This window comes from Poeciliopsis prolifica, unplaced genomic scaffold, assembly GCF_027474105.1.
Source record: "Poeciliopsis prolifica strain line A6 unplaced genomic scaffold, Auburn_PproV2 SCAFFOLD001, whole genome shotgun sequence".
Taxonomy (NCBI): Eukaryota; Metazoa; Chordata; class Actinopteri; order Cyprinodontiformes; family Poeciliidae; genus Poeciliopsis; species Poeciliopsis prolifica.
Genome location: NW_026562376.1, coordinates 20,769,692 through 20,788,246, shown reverse-complemented (window position 1 = coordinate 20,788,246; position 18,555 = coordinate 20,769,692). Strand labels below are relative to the sequence as shown.

Sequence of the window (18,555 nt, the reverse complement as noted above, 5' to 3'; positions counted from 1 at the left end):
CAGTCTTCGTGCTTCATATTTAGACATCCCCCCATCAAGCCCAGGGATCACGTACAAAAAATAATTAAACTGCCCCTAATTATCGCTTGATAATTAGGAGGGAACAACCTCCTGGCTTGATTTTCTGCTGCCAGATGCTTTTGAATCTTCATATTAAAATTATATCCCACGACTGGATTAGTTGGCGAACTTTAGTCGCAGGTTTTACTCGACGCTGCTGCTTTCGTACTTCTCGTTTTTTTTCTGATAAGGAAACCAACTTCTGTCTGACTACCAGCATTATTGATAAGGTCATATCTTCAAAAACACGTCGCAGATGTCTGAATACCATGTACCAGAATGGGAAATACTCACCCAGCTAGTGTTCCAAAACAAACGTGCTTATAGCTACTCTTTTGTCCAAAAACAAAAAGAAATAAATAGTTCTAGTGCACAGCTAAGTAGATTTTAGGAGTAGTTTGGTGTAAACATTTCAACCATGTCTATCTTCTTGTCACTTTGCCATTAAATACAAGATATATGGCGTGCACAACCACTTGCCAACAGGTTCCCCCTGGTCAGTAGTTTGGTTTCACTATCACAGTTGGATATTTCTCTGCTTTCAAAATTTGCTTACGCTTAGTGAGAGTCGTGCAGAGTCAAATGCAGGTTGCGGACGTTTTAATGACTGAAAACCCAAAGAAGACGGACGATAAACAGCCATGTGGTCTGGCAGGATTTGGTAAGTCGTCGCACAGATTGTTCACAAGAATTGTGTGCAATGGGCCTAGTAAGGAGCCCTGAGGCACTCCCCTGAAAGCACAAAGGAGGAAGAAAAGACACCCCAAAGTTTGGACGCAGTGTTCCACCAGGCAGTTTGAGAATCAGTTCACAGTCTTGTAGTTGATTCACTGAGATGATATAATCAGCAGTATCAATGCCTTTTTTGTGAGTCAAAGAAAGAGAAACAGAAAGAAAGAAAGAAAGAAAGAAAGAAAGAAAGAAAGAAAGAAAGAAAGAAAGAAAGAAGGGGAAAAAAAGCTGCACAATATTTTTTTCAGCCATCTCGGGCATCTTAAAACATCCTTCCCCACTTTCAGTGCTGTGAGAGTAAATCTAAAAACATTTTCAGCTGTTCCCTGACCAACTGTGCCACAACTTTGGGGAAAGAAATTTACAGAGAGTGACATACCGGCAGGATACCGCCTTGTGTTACTGCAAGGGAAGAACAGGCCGCCCTACATGTATGCACAGAAATGGTTGGGGTAAAGATGTAACATATGGCCTGCTGTGAAGTCTGAACAAAGTGTTGACAACTTGACGTTCACAGTCACGGAGCGCTTCGCTCCATCACCGTGAAAATATGCTAAATTTGGTTCCCGGCGAAGTTCCGGCGGGAGGAGGAGGAGCATCGCGAGGCGCTGCGCCTTTCGCTCGACTGATTTCTAATCGACCGCTGATAGGCGGACAGGCCGAAAGGGTTAAGCCCCTCCTCCTCCCTCCTCTTCCTCCCTCCTTTTCCTCCCTCCCCCTCCTCTCTGCGGAGAGGAGCGGGCGGAGTTACCTTCACGCACAGTTTTGTACGCGAGAGTACAGGACACACTCAGAGCAAACAACAACGCGGCGCTGAACGGGCTGAACATGAGTCGTCGGAGCTCAGACCGTGAGAGTTGGAAACTGGTCCCGGTACCGAACTGAAGCCCCCCCCTCCTCCACCTCCTCCCTCTCCCCGGTACCGCCTCTCCGGGCTCCATATGGGAGGCTATTATGCCCGGGGTAAGCGTGCCCGTGCGAAGTTTGTCTGAAGTGGAGAAATACCTCAGCAGCGGCGGCCGGATGGTGAGTAATATCCGAGCGAGTTTCTCTCTGCGGGCCGGGCGGCCGTGAGTCAGAACCGAGCTTCTTCCCACGCGGCACCGGCGCCGCATTGTTGTCCGCTCGCGCTCTCCGTTACGTCGAGGCCAGCAGCGGCTCCGAAGCGCCGCACTTTCTCCAGACAAAGGGCTTCGAGTGACCCGGGTGTTGTGCGTTTCGGGCGGATGTGATGGATGTAGAAGATGCGGTGGAACACGAGCGAAACGAGAGACAGTCCAAATGATTCATGAGGTCCATTAGTTTCCTCATGCGTTGTTATTAGTTCTGTCAAACGCAGGGGGAAAAAAGCTGCCTCTCACACCAGTCCCATATTGCGTTTACATCTGGTGATTTTCCTATTAGTTTTTTTTTTTTTTTTACCCACTTTTTAATAAATGATGAGTGCGGCTGCTGTTTGGCTCATTCTAGTTCAACACAACAGTGGGTCAGTCTGTGCCGACCCAACAAACCTGAGTCATCATCAGCATCACAAACTGAATCATCCCAGCAGAAACTGAAAGAGCCGGGTAATGTAGTGACAAAGTGTTGCACTGGATTCATGGAGGTTTCTGTCTTCTTGTGGTCACTCGGTGAGTCCGGTTCTGACCCAGGTTGTTGTTTAATTAGCCTCTGATCTCCTTACCCACAAATCTCCAAAGTGTCCAGTCGTGATGATAAAATAATAATAATAATAATAATAATAAAAACGAATTCTCCAGGCCCCCCACACCAAGTTACTATACCAGGTAGTAATTAATATTGAAATATTTTTTTATTTTTTTATGTAAAGAACACAGTAACATAATTATTGTCCAATAACGTAGAAAGCTTTTTGAACCAGTCGCATAACTGTTTTGCCAATTTCATCATTTATTTCATTAAATATACAACATCCGTGTTTTTTTTAATTATACAAAACACCAAGCATATCAGTTTACTTTCATTGACAGATATTCTTTATGAAGTCTTTTTTTTTATTTTTTAGATAAAGTAGTTTAATTATACGTGACGTACCAAAAGGTTTATGCTAAACTTTGATTTCATCGATTGCAGTTCTGATCTCCCTGTAAACCCATTTGGCTCTCATGACAGAACACGAGTCCTGGTCCACTCAGAGTACCTTCTGCTTGTAGAAAATATTTATTTGCACCGTATTTGACCAAATGTCAGTACAGTGGACATGACTAGTGTAAAGGAAGTTGTTTCAAGTCACAGGTTGTCAAAGTAGGTACTATGAATCCCCAAGCCTGGTGCAAATTGATGTCTGGCTCTTATGAAGCGTTTGTTAGAATTCACTTCCATTTCCTTTTTTTGAAGAAAACACAGAAACTTTTATTTATAATGTAATCAATCATCTTATAGAATAGGTAGTGCTACAAAGTGATTAAACTGTAATGGCAAATTTGTGAATAAATGTGGTATAAGTTGGTGTTTTGATATTTTGAACACCCTAATTACCCACAAACTGGGAAATCTTCCTTTAAACATATACACTTCCAGTATATATTAATAAATAAAGTTTCCAGTTAGTCTGCCTTTTCTACCCCACTTCACTTTTCTTAAAAAATAAAAAAGCAATATTCTGCACAGCTAATAGCTCAATCTTTTTTAAGATACCTCAAATTTGAATATACAAAATCCCATATGGTTGCTTCTCTGTTTTCGAGCTACAGAAACATTTCCGGACAGTGACGTTTGATGAGTTCAGAGGTTTCCTCCTTTTTCGCTCTGATCAGTTAAAGCTTGACAAGAAGCAGGTTTTCCAGGTGACCGGGACGCAGAGAGGAGAGGATGTGGGACTCTTGAATAACAAGGAAGTCGCCACCTGAGCTGAGTCAACCCTTAGACCTGAGCTGAGTCACTGTCAGGAGCCACACCAGTCCGTGTTTCTGGGCTTGGTTGAAAAATGACAATAAGGAAGGAACCTCGCTACGAAACAAGGGGAAAACTCTGATTCAATCGTGAAGCGTTTTCATTTTCAGCTTGAGACCTTCCCACTTAAAATGATAGCTCAGGATTTCTGACGAGAGCTTCTAAGCAGTAAATATCTTACCTGCTGTGGAAAACTCTCTCTGCATCTTCATTTATTATGAATCCAGATTAAGTTGTTGGTGTGGCTGGAACTAGGTGCAAGAGGCCCTACCCTTTGTAACAGCAGAAAACCAACAATTATGGCATATTAGCCATCTATTACAAATTAATTAATACAGCTCCATAGTGCTTTTTATGGCACTTATTTGTTTGATTTTGATTCAATTGCTGAAGACAAAATATACATCAGACTCTTGCAGAATTTAGTGGCAATGTAATGAATATTATTATTATTGCTATATATTTTAGCATACTGCTCTTTATAGAGCATCTCAAAGCTTATATTAGCTGCAAACAGAGATGCTGCTCATAGCTAGCTAAATATAGTTTTGAAACATGGTGCTGCTCTTGTGTTTTTTTTTTATTTTATTTATTTATTTTTGTCTGCAATTGTGTTTGCAAACAGGCAGATTTGTCTTTGCTGCAACCGATGGGGGCGTGCTAGCTTATAATTCTGCCACCTGACCGTGTCTGGTCAGAAACAGGTCGGGGACGGGAGTCGCCGCATTACGAGAGCGCGGCCCGTTGAGTCAGAGAGCGCCGTGACGTAATCACGTAAAGGTGGGGAAATCCCAAACGACTGACATGGCGCAACGGAGAGTCCGGCGAACGTTGGAGGTGATGTGTGGGGAACGGCGTGAATGTTTGCTCGGGATTTCGGACGCAGGGAACGTCAACAGAAACGATGATGAGAGGAAACTGGAGCGAAACCGGTACCGCGGTCGAGGAAGCCGGTAACGTGTCGGCTGTCATTAACTGACACAACTGGGTTGTAACGACCGGGGGCCGTTCGTTCAGTCAGGGCTTCTGTGTTGGGGGTTTTACTGGATTTTCTTCGGTTCTTGTGGTGTGTACACACGACACAGGAACCGACCGAACCTTTCATCGCCTCCTGTGTGATCACAGAGGTTTGGAAAATCGGCCGACAATCCTTAAATCGCGCCGCGTGAACCAGACCTAAGACTCGCGAGCTCCTCTGTCTCGACCACTGCCCTAACGCGCTCTGGCTCTGGTCGCTATGGTAACGTTCACGCATCCCTTCAAAATAAGATACAGATGCGCCACAAAAACTACCGCTTCACTTTCAAAATAAAAATCAAAATCGGAACTGTCTTTTTAAACGACCAGATGGCATTGTGGAAATATCAACATTTAAAAACACCGTGTCTGGTCAGAAACAGGTCGGTGTTTTTCCTCAAATTCTGCTTGCTGCCTATGACAGTCAAGGTTTTTTTCCTCAAAAAGCTGTTCTTCAGCAGGCCAGGTTTTGTAGGTCAGAGGTCACGCCATGGGTCATGATGTGGTTCCTAACCCCGTATGAACCCCTCTTCTAACATCAGGTAGAGGACACGCGCTAACATTTTTCTGAAACAATGCTCCAAACCTTTCTCAGGACAGGCGGGCCCGTTCGATTTTTCATGGTTAATTAGGCGCTTTAAGTCCTCACCAGCCTTGATCTATCACCGGCTCCATTATTCGTCCCGTTTTTGAATCATTACACTGACTGCACCAGCATATTTACTGTAATTAGATCCCACTCAATACACAGCAAGCAGACACTGGTAATGTTAATGGGTTATTGATTCAGTCCCGGACCAGCTCGTCTGTATGAGATAATAGTGAATGTGCCCCAAAGCGATTAATTCCCAGAAAAATCTGCGGGATTTTTCATTCAGGAAACCTTGTTGCTTTTTCTTTTTTTTTTTTTTTTCTTTCTCCCTACTCTTTTCTGCTTTGAATGAGGGTCGTTGTTTGGTTTCATGCTGATGAAAGAATTCAAAGTTTGGACTACACAGGCAGCTGTGGGACGCAGTTGGGAGCAGGAGATTTTGGGTCAGCTTTTGGACTAAAATGAAAGATGTGCCCCTTGTTGCTCTCTCTCTTTCCCTCTGTCTTTGGTCCTCGCTCCATCTCTCTGTGTGAGTCTGTATCCATGAGGATCAGCTGGAGGGAATACCAATAAGCTGCGGAGGCTTCTTCGCCTCTGCGGTTCTGTTCTCCGCTGAAGGGACGGGTTTGTTCCGTCTCTGTGAGCATGCCAGCTCCATTCCCCTTTCATGCTCATGTGGACTGCCCTCTGCCAGAGGCCGGGCCTAATAGGTGCCCCTTCATGTGCGACACATAAGACTCTTGTTAGGCAGATCAGACGGGTTAGGGCCACCGCCGACACCTGTTCCGGAATCCCCCCCACTCCCCACATTCCGCCGAGACCCGACCTGGTGGATTCAAGAGAATACAGCTGCGACTGTGCGCAGACAGAAGCATAACTTCCTCATCGAGGGAACAGTGTGCACGGCCCGTTTGCATGCCAAAATGTCTGGTTCTTTTACTGTTCATAACGGAGGGGAGGGAAAGCGAGGTTAGCAAGGAGGTTTCTATGCGCTCGCTAACCTGGACCAATATTTATCCTACCAGTTTTTCAGAGAAGCACCCTCTGCAGTCTGCCTTAAATAATTTGTAAGCTCTCAGCCCTGCTCTGGTTCAGATCTAGACCAACGCTCTGCCTGTATTTTATAATGCTGCAGCTGCTTTTGCAAGAAAAATTGAACCACCAACTACATCATTGATCCAGGAGGAGGACATACTGCAGTGCAAGATAAGCAGCATCTGCAGGATTTTTATCGACTCCTTTGACTTTGCTCACATTTGGATGTATGGCTTGTGTTAAGATTGAGGCCCAGGCAGATGGATCTTTATTATGTGCCCAGAGGATTTAAGAGGGTCTTGATGTTTGGTTTGATATATGTAGGGCATTGTGAGTGACAAGGGGGAAGGGGGGGAGGGTTTACCAGACTGCGGTATGGAAGAGCCACTCAGAGGTCACAAGGAGAGCCGAGTGAAGTGTGTCGGTATATTTGATGGCGATTATTGAGATATGAGCTGCTTAGCTTGCCCCGCTTAACTGCCTTGCTTCAGTTTTTCCACTCCTGCGAATCTGCTTTTCATCTCCTATGGCTTGGGAATCAGGCGGTGGGTGAACATCTGGGGTGGAGATGTCAAAGAAATCACAATTCATATTTCTGCCTGAGGGAACTCCCACCTCCCCCATAAAAACCCTGACATTTGTTGTTACAAATCAAGAGGAAGAAATGTCACAATTAACTAGTGCAAGTTTCTAATGACGTCAGAACATTTTATGTTGGCTTCTGCTCAAGAAAACATTTCAAAGATTGCCATTATATTGATTATTATTGTTAAAACCCATGCAGTTATTAATATATTTTTATTATCTTAAACATTAAAGATTGGTTTTAAAGACATAATTTAAGTTATTAAGCGACCGCGACGTTCTGAAAGAATTGTCCTCGAATATATTTAGTCAAAGTTCTGAGATAAATATACTAATTGCACAGAACATTGTGCTTTTCTGTTGGTTATTTCATTATTTAGCGCCTACTGTCGTTCATAGCAGGCGCTGTTTATTTCCTCAACATAATGATGATGGCTTGTTTAAACTCTTGTTTCAGATATGTTTATGTCGAGTAATGTCTTCCAACGACTCTTTTTAAGTCGTTGGAAGACATAATTGGTGGATCTCTGGTAGCCAAGGAATCACAGAAAAATACCTGACTAGTTTTGTAAAACAAGTTTATTTTTAAAAATGTGCACCAACTTATTGATGCTGTCAATTTGAGCTGACTGTTCATAGCAACAGGTGGAGGAGGGGCATTAATTCACACTCCAAATGATCACAGTAAACCTGGTACAATATTTTGTAATACATTACTAGAAGTTTAAACGGCATGAATGGAATGGGGAGAACTTTTGATTGTTTTAAAACTTGGGACTTTTTAAACCCAGACACATGCACGAGTGCTTTGTTCAGAAACACCAAATGATTTCTGCCTCATTATACCAACACCTTTAAGTTAAGGAGCAGCCAGATGAGACTGTCCTGATCTGGCTAAATTAACTTAAATTGATTTATTTAAGTTAATGGAAATGTAAACTACATACATTAGTGACAGGTCTTAAATGTTGTCTTAGCGTGACTATTTAATCTCGTTTAGTCTACGTAGTTTTTCTGTTAAGCTAAACTTTGAGTCGCGTGCGGAAAACCTCATTGCATTCTATGACTGGAATCAGTTGCAGCTACCGCTAACTAGCTGCTAATATAGCTTTGCTAGCTAGCTAGCTTTTTTACATCCATCATGGATAAGTGCAAATTTATTGGCAGGTGGTTTGACGATATTCATCGTAGCCATTGGTCTACTTTTTTTCTGATACAGATGCGACTTATTTGCCATTTTCTTTTGTACATTTAGGCCTTAAAAATTCCACTCAGAACCGTCTTTAAAAAGTCATAAATTAGAGTTGGTGAGGACGTCCTCCTGGTCATTACTTCATTAGTGGCCCCGGCCCTTCTGAGCAAACCATTTGTCACCCTGCTGCGTCTAACCCTGTGAAGAAAGTGTGAAAAGTAGGGCAGCACAGCATCAGATTTATGTGGATGTTTCCATCAGCGGGAGGCTACTTCATTTAAGCCAAGCCAGTCATCCAGGGAGCAAATTCTCATCAGTGGCTTTCACTCCTTAGCATCCAGCAGCGGCAATAGAAAGGCGCTCATTCAGTTGAAATACGGTTCCATCAAACCTCTCAGCGGGAAGCCGGCTGATGTCATACTCGCTAGTGAGTTGTGGCTCATGAATGAAGACGTGGGTTGTGATCCTGTTACGTTGATTAGGCCTCATCTTGCCAAAGTCAGGCTTGTTTTTTTTTGTTTCTCAAAGTATGCGGCCCTTGCCCTCAGCTGTGCAGCACAAACTCGGAGAGATGGCTTCTGCTCTGGTCCGCAGTGTAAGTACACTGACCGACACAAACATGATGCACCCATCTCCGTGTCTTAAATTCGTAGTTGAGCTTCCCCGAGGAAGATGCGTGGACCGCTGTTGTTCATGTTTTTACAAAGATGTAGAGGTTGCCTCAGGGTAAAGTTTAGATCCAGTGCTTCAGGAACAGCTTGTTTCCTCTCCTGCTGAGTTGCACAGGCAGTTTGTTGTGTTCATTTGTAAACCAAAAAGACTTGGCAGCATAAGAGACCAACATACCAGCCTAGTTCACACTTCCTTTGAAAGGATAAAGATAGGCTTCTCTTTCTTTCGTATGGCAAACAGGTTGGATGATAGGGCAGCGTTTGGTATGTGTGCGTGGTTTAGATAATCTCCACAGACCACACACTGGACAGAGCAGGATTGTTATTGGACACAGGGCTCCTCGGACTGTTCGCACGTCAATCCATATGTATCGAGCTCGGTCAGAGACGGAGCTGAGGTGGGACATGACAAAGTGGCTTTTTTTCCCCTCCGCACAAAAAGAGTTCTGTGTCCAAGGAGGACAGATGGGAGGGTGGAACGAGGACAGACGCTGAAAGGCCCCCCACGCCCACCAGCAGCCTTGAAGATATGAACATTGGCCACTCTGTGCAGCCAACACGCATAAAGAAATTACAGCTGAATCTGCGTGGTGCAACTTAAGGAGTTTGACATCAGTTCTTAGCTGGGATGAGATTTTTGCAGTGTGATAACGTCGAGAAAAACTTAATCTAGTCGCTTCTATTTTAAACCTGAAAAGCAACAGCTGTTTCCTTCTGCTTTGAGAACTTTTTTTTTTTATATCTTGATACCAGTAACTGACCCATGCCTGCATGAAAAAACAGTTACAAGCATTTATCAAATCCAGGAATGATGACAACTTGTGCTGCCATTTGAGAAGTACATCACCAGGAAAATCTGTTTGCGTTCATATCTGTTAGAGATTATGGAAAAGCTTGACATGGGACATTTTACTGAAGTTCTTCAAAACATTTCATGGGATCTGAATTCACAGTTTAATGTCAAAAAAAGCTTTTGTTTGTGTAAAATGCAGATATTCTTAGCATAATTTGGCAAGTAATTGGAATCTGCATGGATAACTGGATCAAACTTCAGTCCAGATGTGCGAAGAAACAGCTTTCTGTTTCAGTCTGAGGATTTATTCAGTCTGTGTCAGCACACATCTAGTTATAATTCATCCACTTCGGGGTTAAGCCTCCGCTTATTTCCTCATGACAGTCATGTGTTCGTTAACGTCAGAATGTGGTGATCCATTGCTGAAATGTGGAGCTCGCCGTATGCGACCAGTCCATGTCGATGTTGCAATGCTAAGCAGGATTGTGGGCCTAACTCCTCTTAACTCAGCTGAGATCTGTTTATTTGCTTGAATAACGGCGTTATATTTGCCGGGGATCAGCGCAGCTTCGTACCACCCACAGTGCTCGTTGCACAATACTTTGCTGTAGTTTTTAACAGCTTGCACTTCCTGTCATAACACCAGCCTTGAGCCCGTGTTCACATCTTTAGATGCCTCACCAAGCCGCCGTTGCCGTTCCACTATGCCAGAAGTTAATTTCCCACCACTCCTCTGCAAAATAAAAAGCACATTTTAGAAACCCCCAGAAAGTCAAACTTTACTTCTTCTCTGCAGTTTCCTAGTCTTCAAGCCACAGTCCCCTTTTGGTTTCCTGTCATTATTAAACTTGCTTGCATGCATCTTAGCGTCGCTCTTTACTTCCTCAAAATGAGCAACCGAGAAGCTTTGGCTCTCTTCTGGTCACTGAACTTTTGACTCAGTGACAAAGTGAGTGCACTGTACAGTCCTTGTGGGGAGAAACGCTAATTAACTGTAAAAGGAGGGAAGGCTGCGTCTGGGACAGAGATTTTCTGAGCCCCGTGGCTTTTGCGTCGCGTTAATGACTGACCTACATTACATGCTTCTTTGAAACGTGTTTCATAGACGCAATCCGAATAATATCATCTGCGTTTTACAGCATAAACAAATGGGATTACACACTGGCTCGTAAAAAGGAGCAGATGTGCCAAGTAACAGCATTACAGACACACCCAGATGGTCTCACAGTGTCAGCAGTGCAGTAGTGTGCAAATGTTATTTGGAGGTTCACATTCAAGCATCGAAGGCCGTTAGAGAATTTAGAGAAGTATTGCTAAAATTAAAATGTACTCATTTGTAACCATTGGGACCTACTCATAAATCACAGTTTAACATGAACAGTTTGGTACATTAGCATTCAAAGTATTAAAGTATGTGGTAATTCATGTATGTGGTAATTCACAGGATAGAAACTTGTATTTATTTTTAAAAGTGTTTTTAATGTAACCAAGGGTTGGTGGACTGGGTTGGATTGGGGATCAAAGTTGCTACTTTTGTTGTATTTTCAGTTGGATTGGTTCACTTTCACACTGCATCGTGTCAAACTATTGAAACCTTTAGTAAAACCTGTTCACTCCCTCGCTTTTGGTGGCAACAGAGCAGTTCACTGGAGAAAACGACACAAAAACCTCCACAGAAGTCGCATGTCTTCTTCGCAAATTGTAAACAAAAATGGAGTAGCGTCAGATTTTAGCAGATGTAGAATTTCTCTTTGGTGAAAGATCGCAAACCATGATCAATCTAGAATTTGATTAAAGCAGCTGGTGTGAACACACCAGTAGGTTTAATTTAACTATGCCTAAGATGGGTTGCACCATTGAATCGGCTGACCAATATTTTGGAAGATCAGCAATTGGCCAATACTTGAATTAAAGACCAATCTCATCTACCGCCGCAAAGGTCTGAAAATCAGCCACTGACCCGTCCTCCAAATCACATCTGCCCATGTACGGTTAGCACCAGTCAGTACACTTTTGCCAACTTAGCGACTGTATTACAATTTGTAGGGACTTTTCAGAAAACAAGATGAGGATTTTTAAAAATCGATCATCAGTTGGGAAACTGCAATCAGTGCAACCTGAGAGTATGATTGAGATTAATTTTTTTTCTATTCAAGTTAGAAATGCAAGGATTTTACAGAAATGTCCATGTGTGGTTGCAAAACCTGCAAAGGATTGCATCATTTATGAGGTAATAGCCATACCCTGTGGGCTGTCAGTACATGAAGTTGTACTTTCAGTTCCTCCTGGATGGACACTTTTGCTGATGAGACACATTTCTGTGTAGAACATCTTCTCTGGAAGTGCATCAGTCCTGAACAGAGCTTCTCCTTTTTCTTCGCACCGCAGGACCGGAACACGGAGGCCGGATTCCTCAGCCTGCCTCTATCGATGCGTCGGGGTTCTTCGGACAACAACCTGGATCTGGACCTCATCGACGGGAGCCCCCGCCAGAGTCTCGTCTCGGAGGTCCACCGGAGTCGCTCCTGCCTGGACAACCTCCAGCAGAAGATCCTGAAAGTCACGGAGCAGCTGAAGATCGAGCAGGCTGCCAGAGACGAGAACGTAGCGGAGTATCTAAAGCTGGTGAACAGCGTGGACAAGCAGCAGCTGGGGCGCATCAAGCAAGTGTTCGAGAAGAAGAACAACAAGTCGTCACAGAACATTGCGCAGATGCAGAAGAAGCTGGAGCAGTATCATCGAAAGATGAAGGACAGGGAGATTCTTCAAAGCCCGCCGCCCCGGCCGCCCTCGGCCAAACGCAGCACCATACCTAGGGAGTCTCCCCGACAGCTGAGGGACATGACCGGCAGCGGGCGCCACCCGACCATGGACAAGATCAAAACTATCGGGCCCGGCGTTTCTCTCTCCCCTCCTTTCTTCTTCAACAAGCCCAGGGAGTTTGCCAACCTCATCCGGAACAAGTTTGGCAGCGCGGATAATATTGCTCAGCTCAAAAGCAACCTGGACGCGTCGTCCGACGGCGCAGGGAAGGGGCTGAGCAGCAGCACGTCTTTGGTGAGCAAGGCCAAGTATCCCAGCGACGACGAATGCTCCTCAATTTCAGCAGACAGCAATGGGAACCTCGGTGTGGGTGGAGCCGTGGTGGGGCAGGGGCAGCAGCCTGGGGGAGACTGCCAGGGCAGGTTGGAGCTGTGCTACGAAGAGGTGAGAGAGATAAGAGAGGTCCAGAACCAGCTGGAGGAAGAGATGGACGAGATGAAAGAGCAGTTCAAGAGGGAGTATGGTATTCTGAACCAAACACTACAAGAGGAGAGGTTCAGGTGAGTTGTTTACCGCTTCCTGATCACAAAGTTCAGCAACAGACCTGATTTGATCCAGAGTTTAAACAACCTCCAAAAAACTCAACCCAAGTTTTTTGGGGTAAATGTGAAAAAGCACAGACAGTTTCTTTATAAAGTGGAGAATTTTGTATGAACATGGAATCTGATTTAATTTAAAGTTTCCTCCAGATTTGAAGATGATGAAATTAGAGACATATCCCATCATTTCGGATTCATCCAATATTCATTCCATCTTTGTGTGTGTCATATCTGTGCTCTATATTTGAGGGCCAGTCATTGTAGAAGAAACTGATATTAATTCTTTCAAAATTGGGAACTTGAGCACTTGGAGGGTTTTAAAATGAGGAATTGTAAACTCTTTCCAAGCATGTTTCTTTATGTAGAAACAAAAATAGTTTCTTCAGTCCATATTTCTGCGTTCTGATTAGCAGGTATGAGCATCTGGAGGATCAGCTGAACGACCTGACAGAACTTCATCAAAACGAGATGGCAAATCTGAAGCAGGAGCTGGCCAGCATAGAGGAGCGGGTGGCCTACCAGGCCCAGGAAAGAGCCCGGGACATACAGGTTCGTACAGGTCAAACACATTTTCATGATGCTCAAGTCTAAGCAGGAACCTGCAAAAAGTAGTTAGTTATTGAGGTTGATGTGAAACCTCAAGAAGAGTTTCGCATCATGTTCATCTTTTTTTCAAGTTAGAAGTTAGACTGAAAAACTTTTACCTCAAACTTTCAAAAAAAAAAAAAAACTTGACTTCTTCATTTGCTGATACTCATTTTTTCAAATCACTCTCTCAGGCGGTGTTTTAAAAAAATGTAGGCTGTTTAGAATCCTAACTTTATACCCAAATCAGTTTGGTAAGATCCAAATTAACCAAGTTAGGCGTTAAAAGATCCACAACTTTTATCGTTGCTTTCTGACATTAGTTACAACGGTTTTGTAGTTCCCACTCTACAATAATAATAGGTGTCTGTTAGTAACATTTAATTTGTTTGAACGATTTTCATGCTTATTGAATCATACTTTTAAGAACCTTTTGTTCTGCTGCTGCACAATCTCTGAAGAAATACTCTAAAAGATACAATAGACCTGTGATACATTGTTATTTTCTGTCAGCTGAGCTTGACTGAGATGCTACATTTCAAACATTTGTTGCCAGATATTCTTCTGACGTCATAGTTTTTTGGTTTTTTTTAAATAACGTCATTTGATGATTTGGACGCCACCCAAAGCAACCGCAGCAAACTGAGAAGAACTTTTGACTGATAGCCTCTCCCCCTGCGTGTCTCAGGAAGCCCTGGAGTCGTGTCAGACTCGCGTCTCCAAGCTGGAGCTCCAGCAGCAGCACCAGCAGCAAACGGTGCAGCTCGAGAGCCCAGATGCTCGGGTCTTACTGGGGAAGAGCATCAACATCATGCTGGCCATCATCACCGTCATCCTGGTGTGCGTCTCCACCGCTGCCAAGTTCGCCGCTCCGCTGATGAAGAGCCGGTATCACATGGCTGTGACGCTGCTGGCCGTGTGCTTTCTGACCGTGTTCTGGAGGAACTGGGACCGTTTACAGTATACCATAGACAGACTGCTGATGCCCAATTAAACACGAGAAGATCACTCTGAAACTATGATTGACTTAATCACCTTTAGTTGCAATAGGCGTCTAAGAAGATTGGTTGTACAATCTTTAAAAGGCGCGATCGCCGTCATCTTTAGAGGTTTGCGTTTTTAAAGACAGATTTAAATTGAATTTCTTTATTTTGTTTGTTTGAATGGAATTTGAATGTGTTTAACTCTTCTAAACTATAAAAAAAAGACTATTTTTATGTTCCAGTCAATTTTGCTACTTTCTCATTGAAATTTTCACAAAATATTTTAGGTCAAAGCCAGAATTAAACAAAGTGAGAAAGTTTGTTTACTGAAGAAATGCAGCCCATTCCGTCCCATTTTGTTGCAGTCGGATTATGACGCAACATGATTGGAAACACACTCAGGTCCAAGACGTTACTAATACTAATAGTCACTTTTTGGTCTAAAAGAGTGGTTGGGCACCTTAAAATACTCTTCCTTTGTTTTTGGTAAAATACTCTTCCCTTGTTTTTGGTAAGTTCTTAGCTTAGCATTGAGTCACCAGCAAATTGCTAAGCTAAGAATCCTTCTCAAACTCACAAACTAGATTCTGCCCCAAATTCCAAACTAGAACCAAAGACAGACCTCTATTTTTAGAGGTCTGTTTTGAAAATACTTTAAAAACAGAAAGTTTTGAAAGTATTTCAAAATGCTTTGAAATAAAAGTAAAGCAAAAATACACCCTTTTGCTTTCTCTCAACTGTGGACACACTGCTAGCAGCAAATAAGACTAATTTTGCATCACATTAGTCGCAGTTTAATTTTGATCACGTCAAATTAAGACAAAAGAAATAAAAAAGCTCCCTAAAATATACAAACTACAACAACTTCTAAATTCTGTTGGGTTTGGTTTCCAGTCATTTCTAATATTCACTTACCTCTAATTATCTGTGCAGGTCAGCAGTTTGCTGAGTTTAGCAATGAATAAGCAACAAATTGCTAAATTAAGCTTCAAATTTGACTGTTACATGGAAGGTGAACAGTGCCAGTCCAGAAACTTTTATTTAAAAATTTATTTTAAATATTTGCTAGATAAGCAGACTTATGTCTTTGAAAATTTTTAAATAAGCTGTTTAGAGGAGGAAGAGATCATTTGTAATTTATTTTTTTTATCTAAAAACGAAATTGAAAACTTGAACAAACACCTACCTGCATCTCTCTAAATGTAGCTTAGCATCAAATCTGAAACACATCGCTGAACTAGCTAAGCTAAACAAACACATTGAGATCCTCAAATGAGCTGTTCAAATTCGGCAAGCCAACATCAAAATCTATTGCTTGCCAACACGTTTAAAATACACTTACTTGCTCGTTAGCTTGTGCTAATAGCTGTTTGGCTCACTTCTGCCAACAAAACGCCATCAAATTGCTAAGCTAGCCTCGTTTGAAAGACTCAAAAGACATGTTCTCCCAAAAATATGCAAAGAAGAAACAGAGGCTCTCAATTTTGAAGTTTGATTTGCAGATTTTGTTGCGTTTGGACAGAACTGCAGCAGCGTGCTTTTCACCGTGTGTGTGAGCTACGCTATCAGACTGCTGCGTTCCCAAATATCAAACTATTCTACTTAAGGGAGAACCTGCAGACTAAAGCAAGTGTGTCTGGGAATCAATCTTAGTCTCTGTTACCGATTGCATTGTGTTCATCTGCCTCATTTAACTGTTGCAGTTTAATGTGCAATATATTTGATTTCTTGGAGCACTCTTTTCTTTTTTTAAAATAATTCTTAAAGGAGTGAGCGTTTTACATTACTGATCAACAGCAGTGACAGGGGCTTATTGCTGAAGAAAGTTGTCACCAATGCTGACATGAGAGATCCATAAACATCTAACCCGCTGCTGGACTCTGATAAAACCAGCTGCCTCCTCTCTTAAAGGCCAAAAATCAATGGAGCTGCATTATCTTGCTGGTGGCCTGGTAACAACAACACCGCAGCACTCCAGTGGAGCCACAGACGCACACAAATGCACAAAAAGGCACAAACCCCCATCATGTTGCTTGGTTTTCTTATAAAAGTCTTAAGGGCTTACCCAGTTTCATTACTCTGTTTTCTTATAATGTGACGTGGAGCGTGTGGATCATACTGTGAGATAGGGCTTTTTTTTCCTTACAACTAAGGGCAGCTCTTTTTAACAAACTGCCTTGAGTTTCAGAGGAAAACGTCCCTGTGTTTTGTGATTAACTACAAGCCAATTATTTTTTGGAATCACTAATGTAATATGTTATGTTTATCTAATGAGCATCGTCTAGAAGGACAGCACGTCAATGTATAAGGACCACTGATGATGTTTCTAAATCCGTAGTAGCACAGTTTTTGTCACGGCTTGTTGCACCTTTTTTCTTTTTATGGATTAAATTTGTTTTTGTTTTTTTTGACACATTTGAGGAAGATTCTCCATGCACAACCATGATCTCGTTTACATTCTGTATTTTTCTCTGGTGCACTGTGGTCAATCAGTTGTATGTTTATGCATTCTGTGCCTTTGTCTGATCATTTCTGTTAAATTAAACCTTTTTAATCAACATGTTACACAGGTTTAAAACTGCTGTGCGAAACCTGTTTTTATTTTTTTTTTTAACTCTGCAGTCTTGCACGATTGGGGTTCTTTTACTAGTATTCTAATAGTTTTGCAGTCAGAAAATGCCACCTGACAATTAGGCTTTATATGTCTTTGTCGTTCTAAAGAGGGAAGTGGAGGGAAAGCTCCAAATTTGCATAGTCTGTTTCAGAAAAGGATCTATTTATATAGTCGAAGGGGACGTTGAGAATTTTCTGCATCGATTAACTTACAGGTTTTGTCTTTTCAGCCTGTATTTCCCCGGGTTTTTATTGCAGCAGGAGTCTGATATTACTGCAACCACACTGAAGTTGTTCAGCTTGCTTTACAACCACCCTGCATTAGCAAGCACTTTTTTTTTTTGCATATTTGTTTTTATTGTGTTTTTGAAAGACCAAGTGAGCCATTAGATAATCCAAAGGTAAGTGGTGGGAGAAAAAGACTGATGGAAGGTGCAGGTAAAAAAAAAAAAGTAGATATTCAAAACATTCTGGGGATGTTTTGAAGGTTCCTTAAAATCACAAAACTGAGGCAAATGTTTTCTCCCACTTTCATAATATAGTGCTTGCATCATTTTTACAAGAAGTTCACATCGGACATGAAAGCTTTCTGGACAAATGAAAAGAAAACCCTTGTGTTCATTACACTTGTTCATTTTAAGGGTGAAAAATATGAGTTATGATACTGACAGGAAGATTTTGAATTTGAAAAAACAATCCCTAAAATTTTAAGAAATCGGTTCTTTAGCTTCCTTGACTGCAGCTAAAGAATCTTACAACGAACAACAGCAGTTGATGATGTGCAAAATCTCAAATGCAAGTAGGTACTTAACATTTGAAAGATCAATGCTAAATGTTAGGTTCCTGGTACTGTGTCATTTTACAACCACCCCGTCTTTCTCAGATGGATAAAGAAACTGAACAAGTAAATAATACAAATTCTGAGCTCGCAGTTATAGTATAGGAATACTTGCAATTTCCTGATACGACCACTGGGGGGCGTAGATGTTTCACAGTTGATCTGGCTGGGCTCAGAACAGCTGCAGAATACTGACTTCATCCTACCATGCTTTCCTTTTTCTTTTTCATATGACAAATTGATTTTCCTTTGCAGGAGTCTGTGCTTTATGCATACATATCTATAAAAGAAAGCATTACAACCAAGGAGAATTCCTGCAGTAGGAATTTAGTCTTCCTGTTGTCGAGCATAAAAATCTGGCTACATTTTTCCTATGCGATCCATTAATGTCAAGTCTGAGAGTCGGTGTTAAAGGTTTTGCTGACAGCTGTGATCAAGAATGCTTTCCGTAGCATGATGAATGTGTGATGATGCAGCGGGTTGACTTAGCTTCCCGTAGGGCAGACGATTAGGGACGCATTCGGTTCCAATTAAATCAACTTTAAGCACCGAGTTTAGCGTCGCCGAACGGCCGGTGTGGTCAC

The 18,555-nt window shown here is 42.4% G+C and overlaps 1 protein-coding gene across 9 annotated transcripts; it reads left to right on the top strand.

Moving 5' to 3' along the window:
- Positions 1–1,569: 1,569 nt before the first annotated feature.
- LOC129377248 (transmembrane and coiled-coil domain protein 3-like) lies at positions 1,570–17,085 on the top strand. Of its 9 annotated transcripts, XM_055057409.1 has the most exons (6): positions 5,220–5,264; positions 8,461–8,553; positions 8,655–8,721; positions 11,979–12,913; positions 13,363–13,501; positions 14,226–17,085. In XM_055057409.1, the coding sequence occupies exons 3-6, from the start codon at positions 8,656–8,658 to the stop codon at positions 14,529–14,531; spliced, it is 1,446 nt and encodes a 481-aa protein (XP_054913384.1). In that variant the 5' UTR covers positions 5,220–5,264; positions 8,461–8,553; position 8,655; the 3' UTR covers positions 14,532–17,085. The 9 variants fall into 9 exon arrangements, with proteins under 9 accessions (XP_054913237.1, XP_054913549.1, XP_054913300.1 ...); XM_055057325.1 differs by lacking the exons at positions 5,220–5,264; positions 8,461–8,553 and adding an exon at positions 4,457–4,542; XM_055057492.1 differs by lacking the exons at positions 5,220–5,264; positions 8,461–8,553 and adding an exon at positions 4,551–4,658.
- The last annotated feature ends 1,470 nt before the right edge of the window (positions 17,086–18,555 follow it).

What these genes read in the sequence shown, in the direction of transcription:
- LOC129377248 (XM_055057093.1), top strand. Translation starts at nt 5,242, where the DNA reads ATGAACCCCTCTTCTAACATCAG. An exon ending in AACCCCTCTTCTAACATCAG is followed by an intron (nt 5,265 to 8,654) that starts GTAGAGGACACG and finishes TGTTTCTCAAAG; the next exon opens with TATGCGGCCCTTGCCCTCAG. An exon ending in CTACAAGAGGAGAGGTTCAG is followed by an intron (nt 12,914 to 13,362) that starts GTGAGTTGTTTA and finishes CGTTCTGATTAG; the next exon opens with CAGGTATGAGCATCTGGAGG.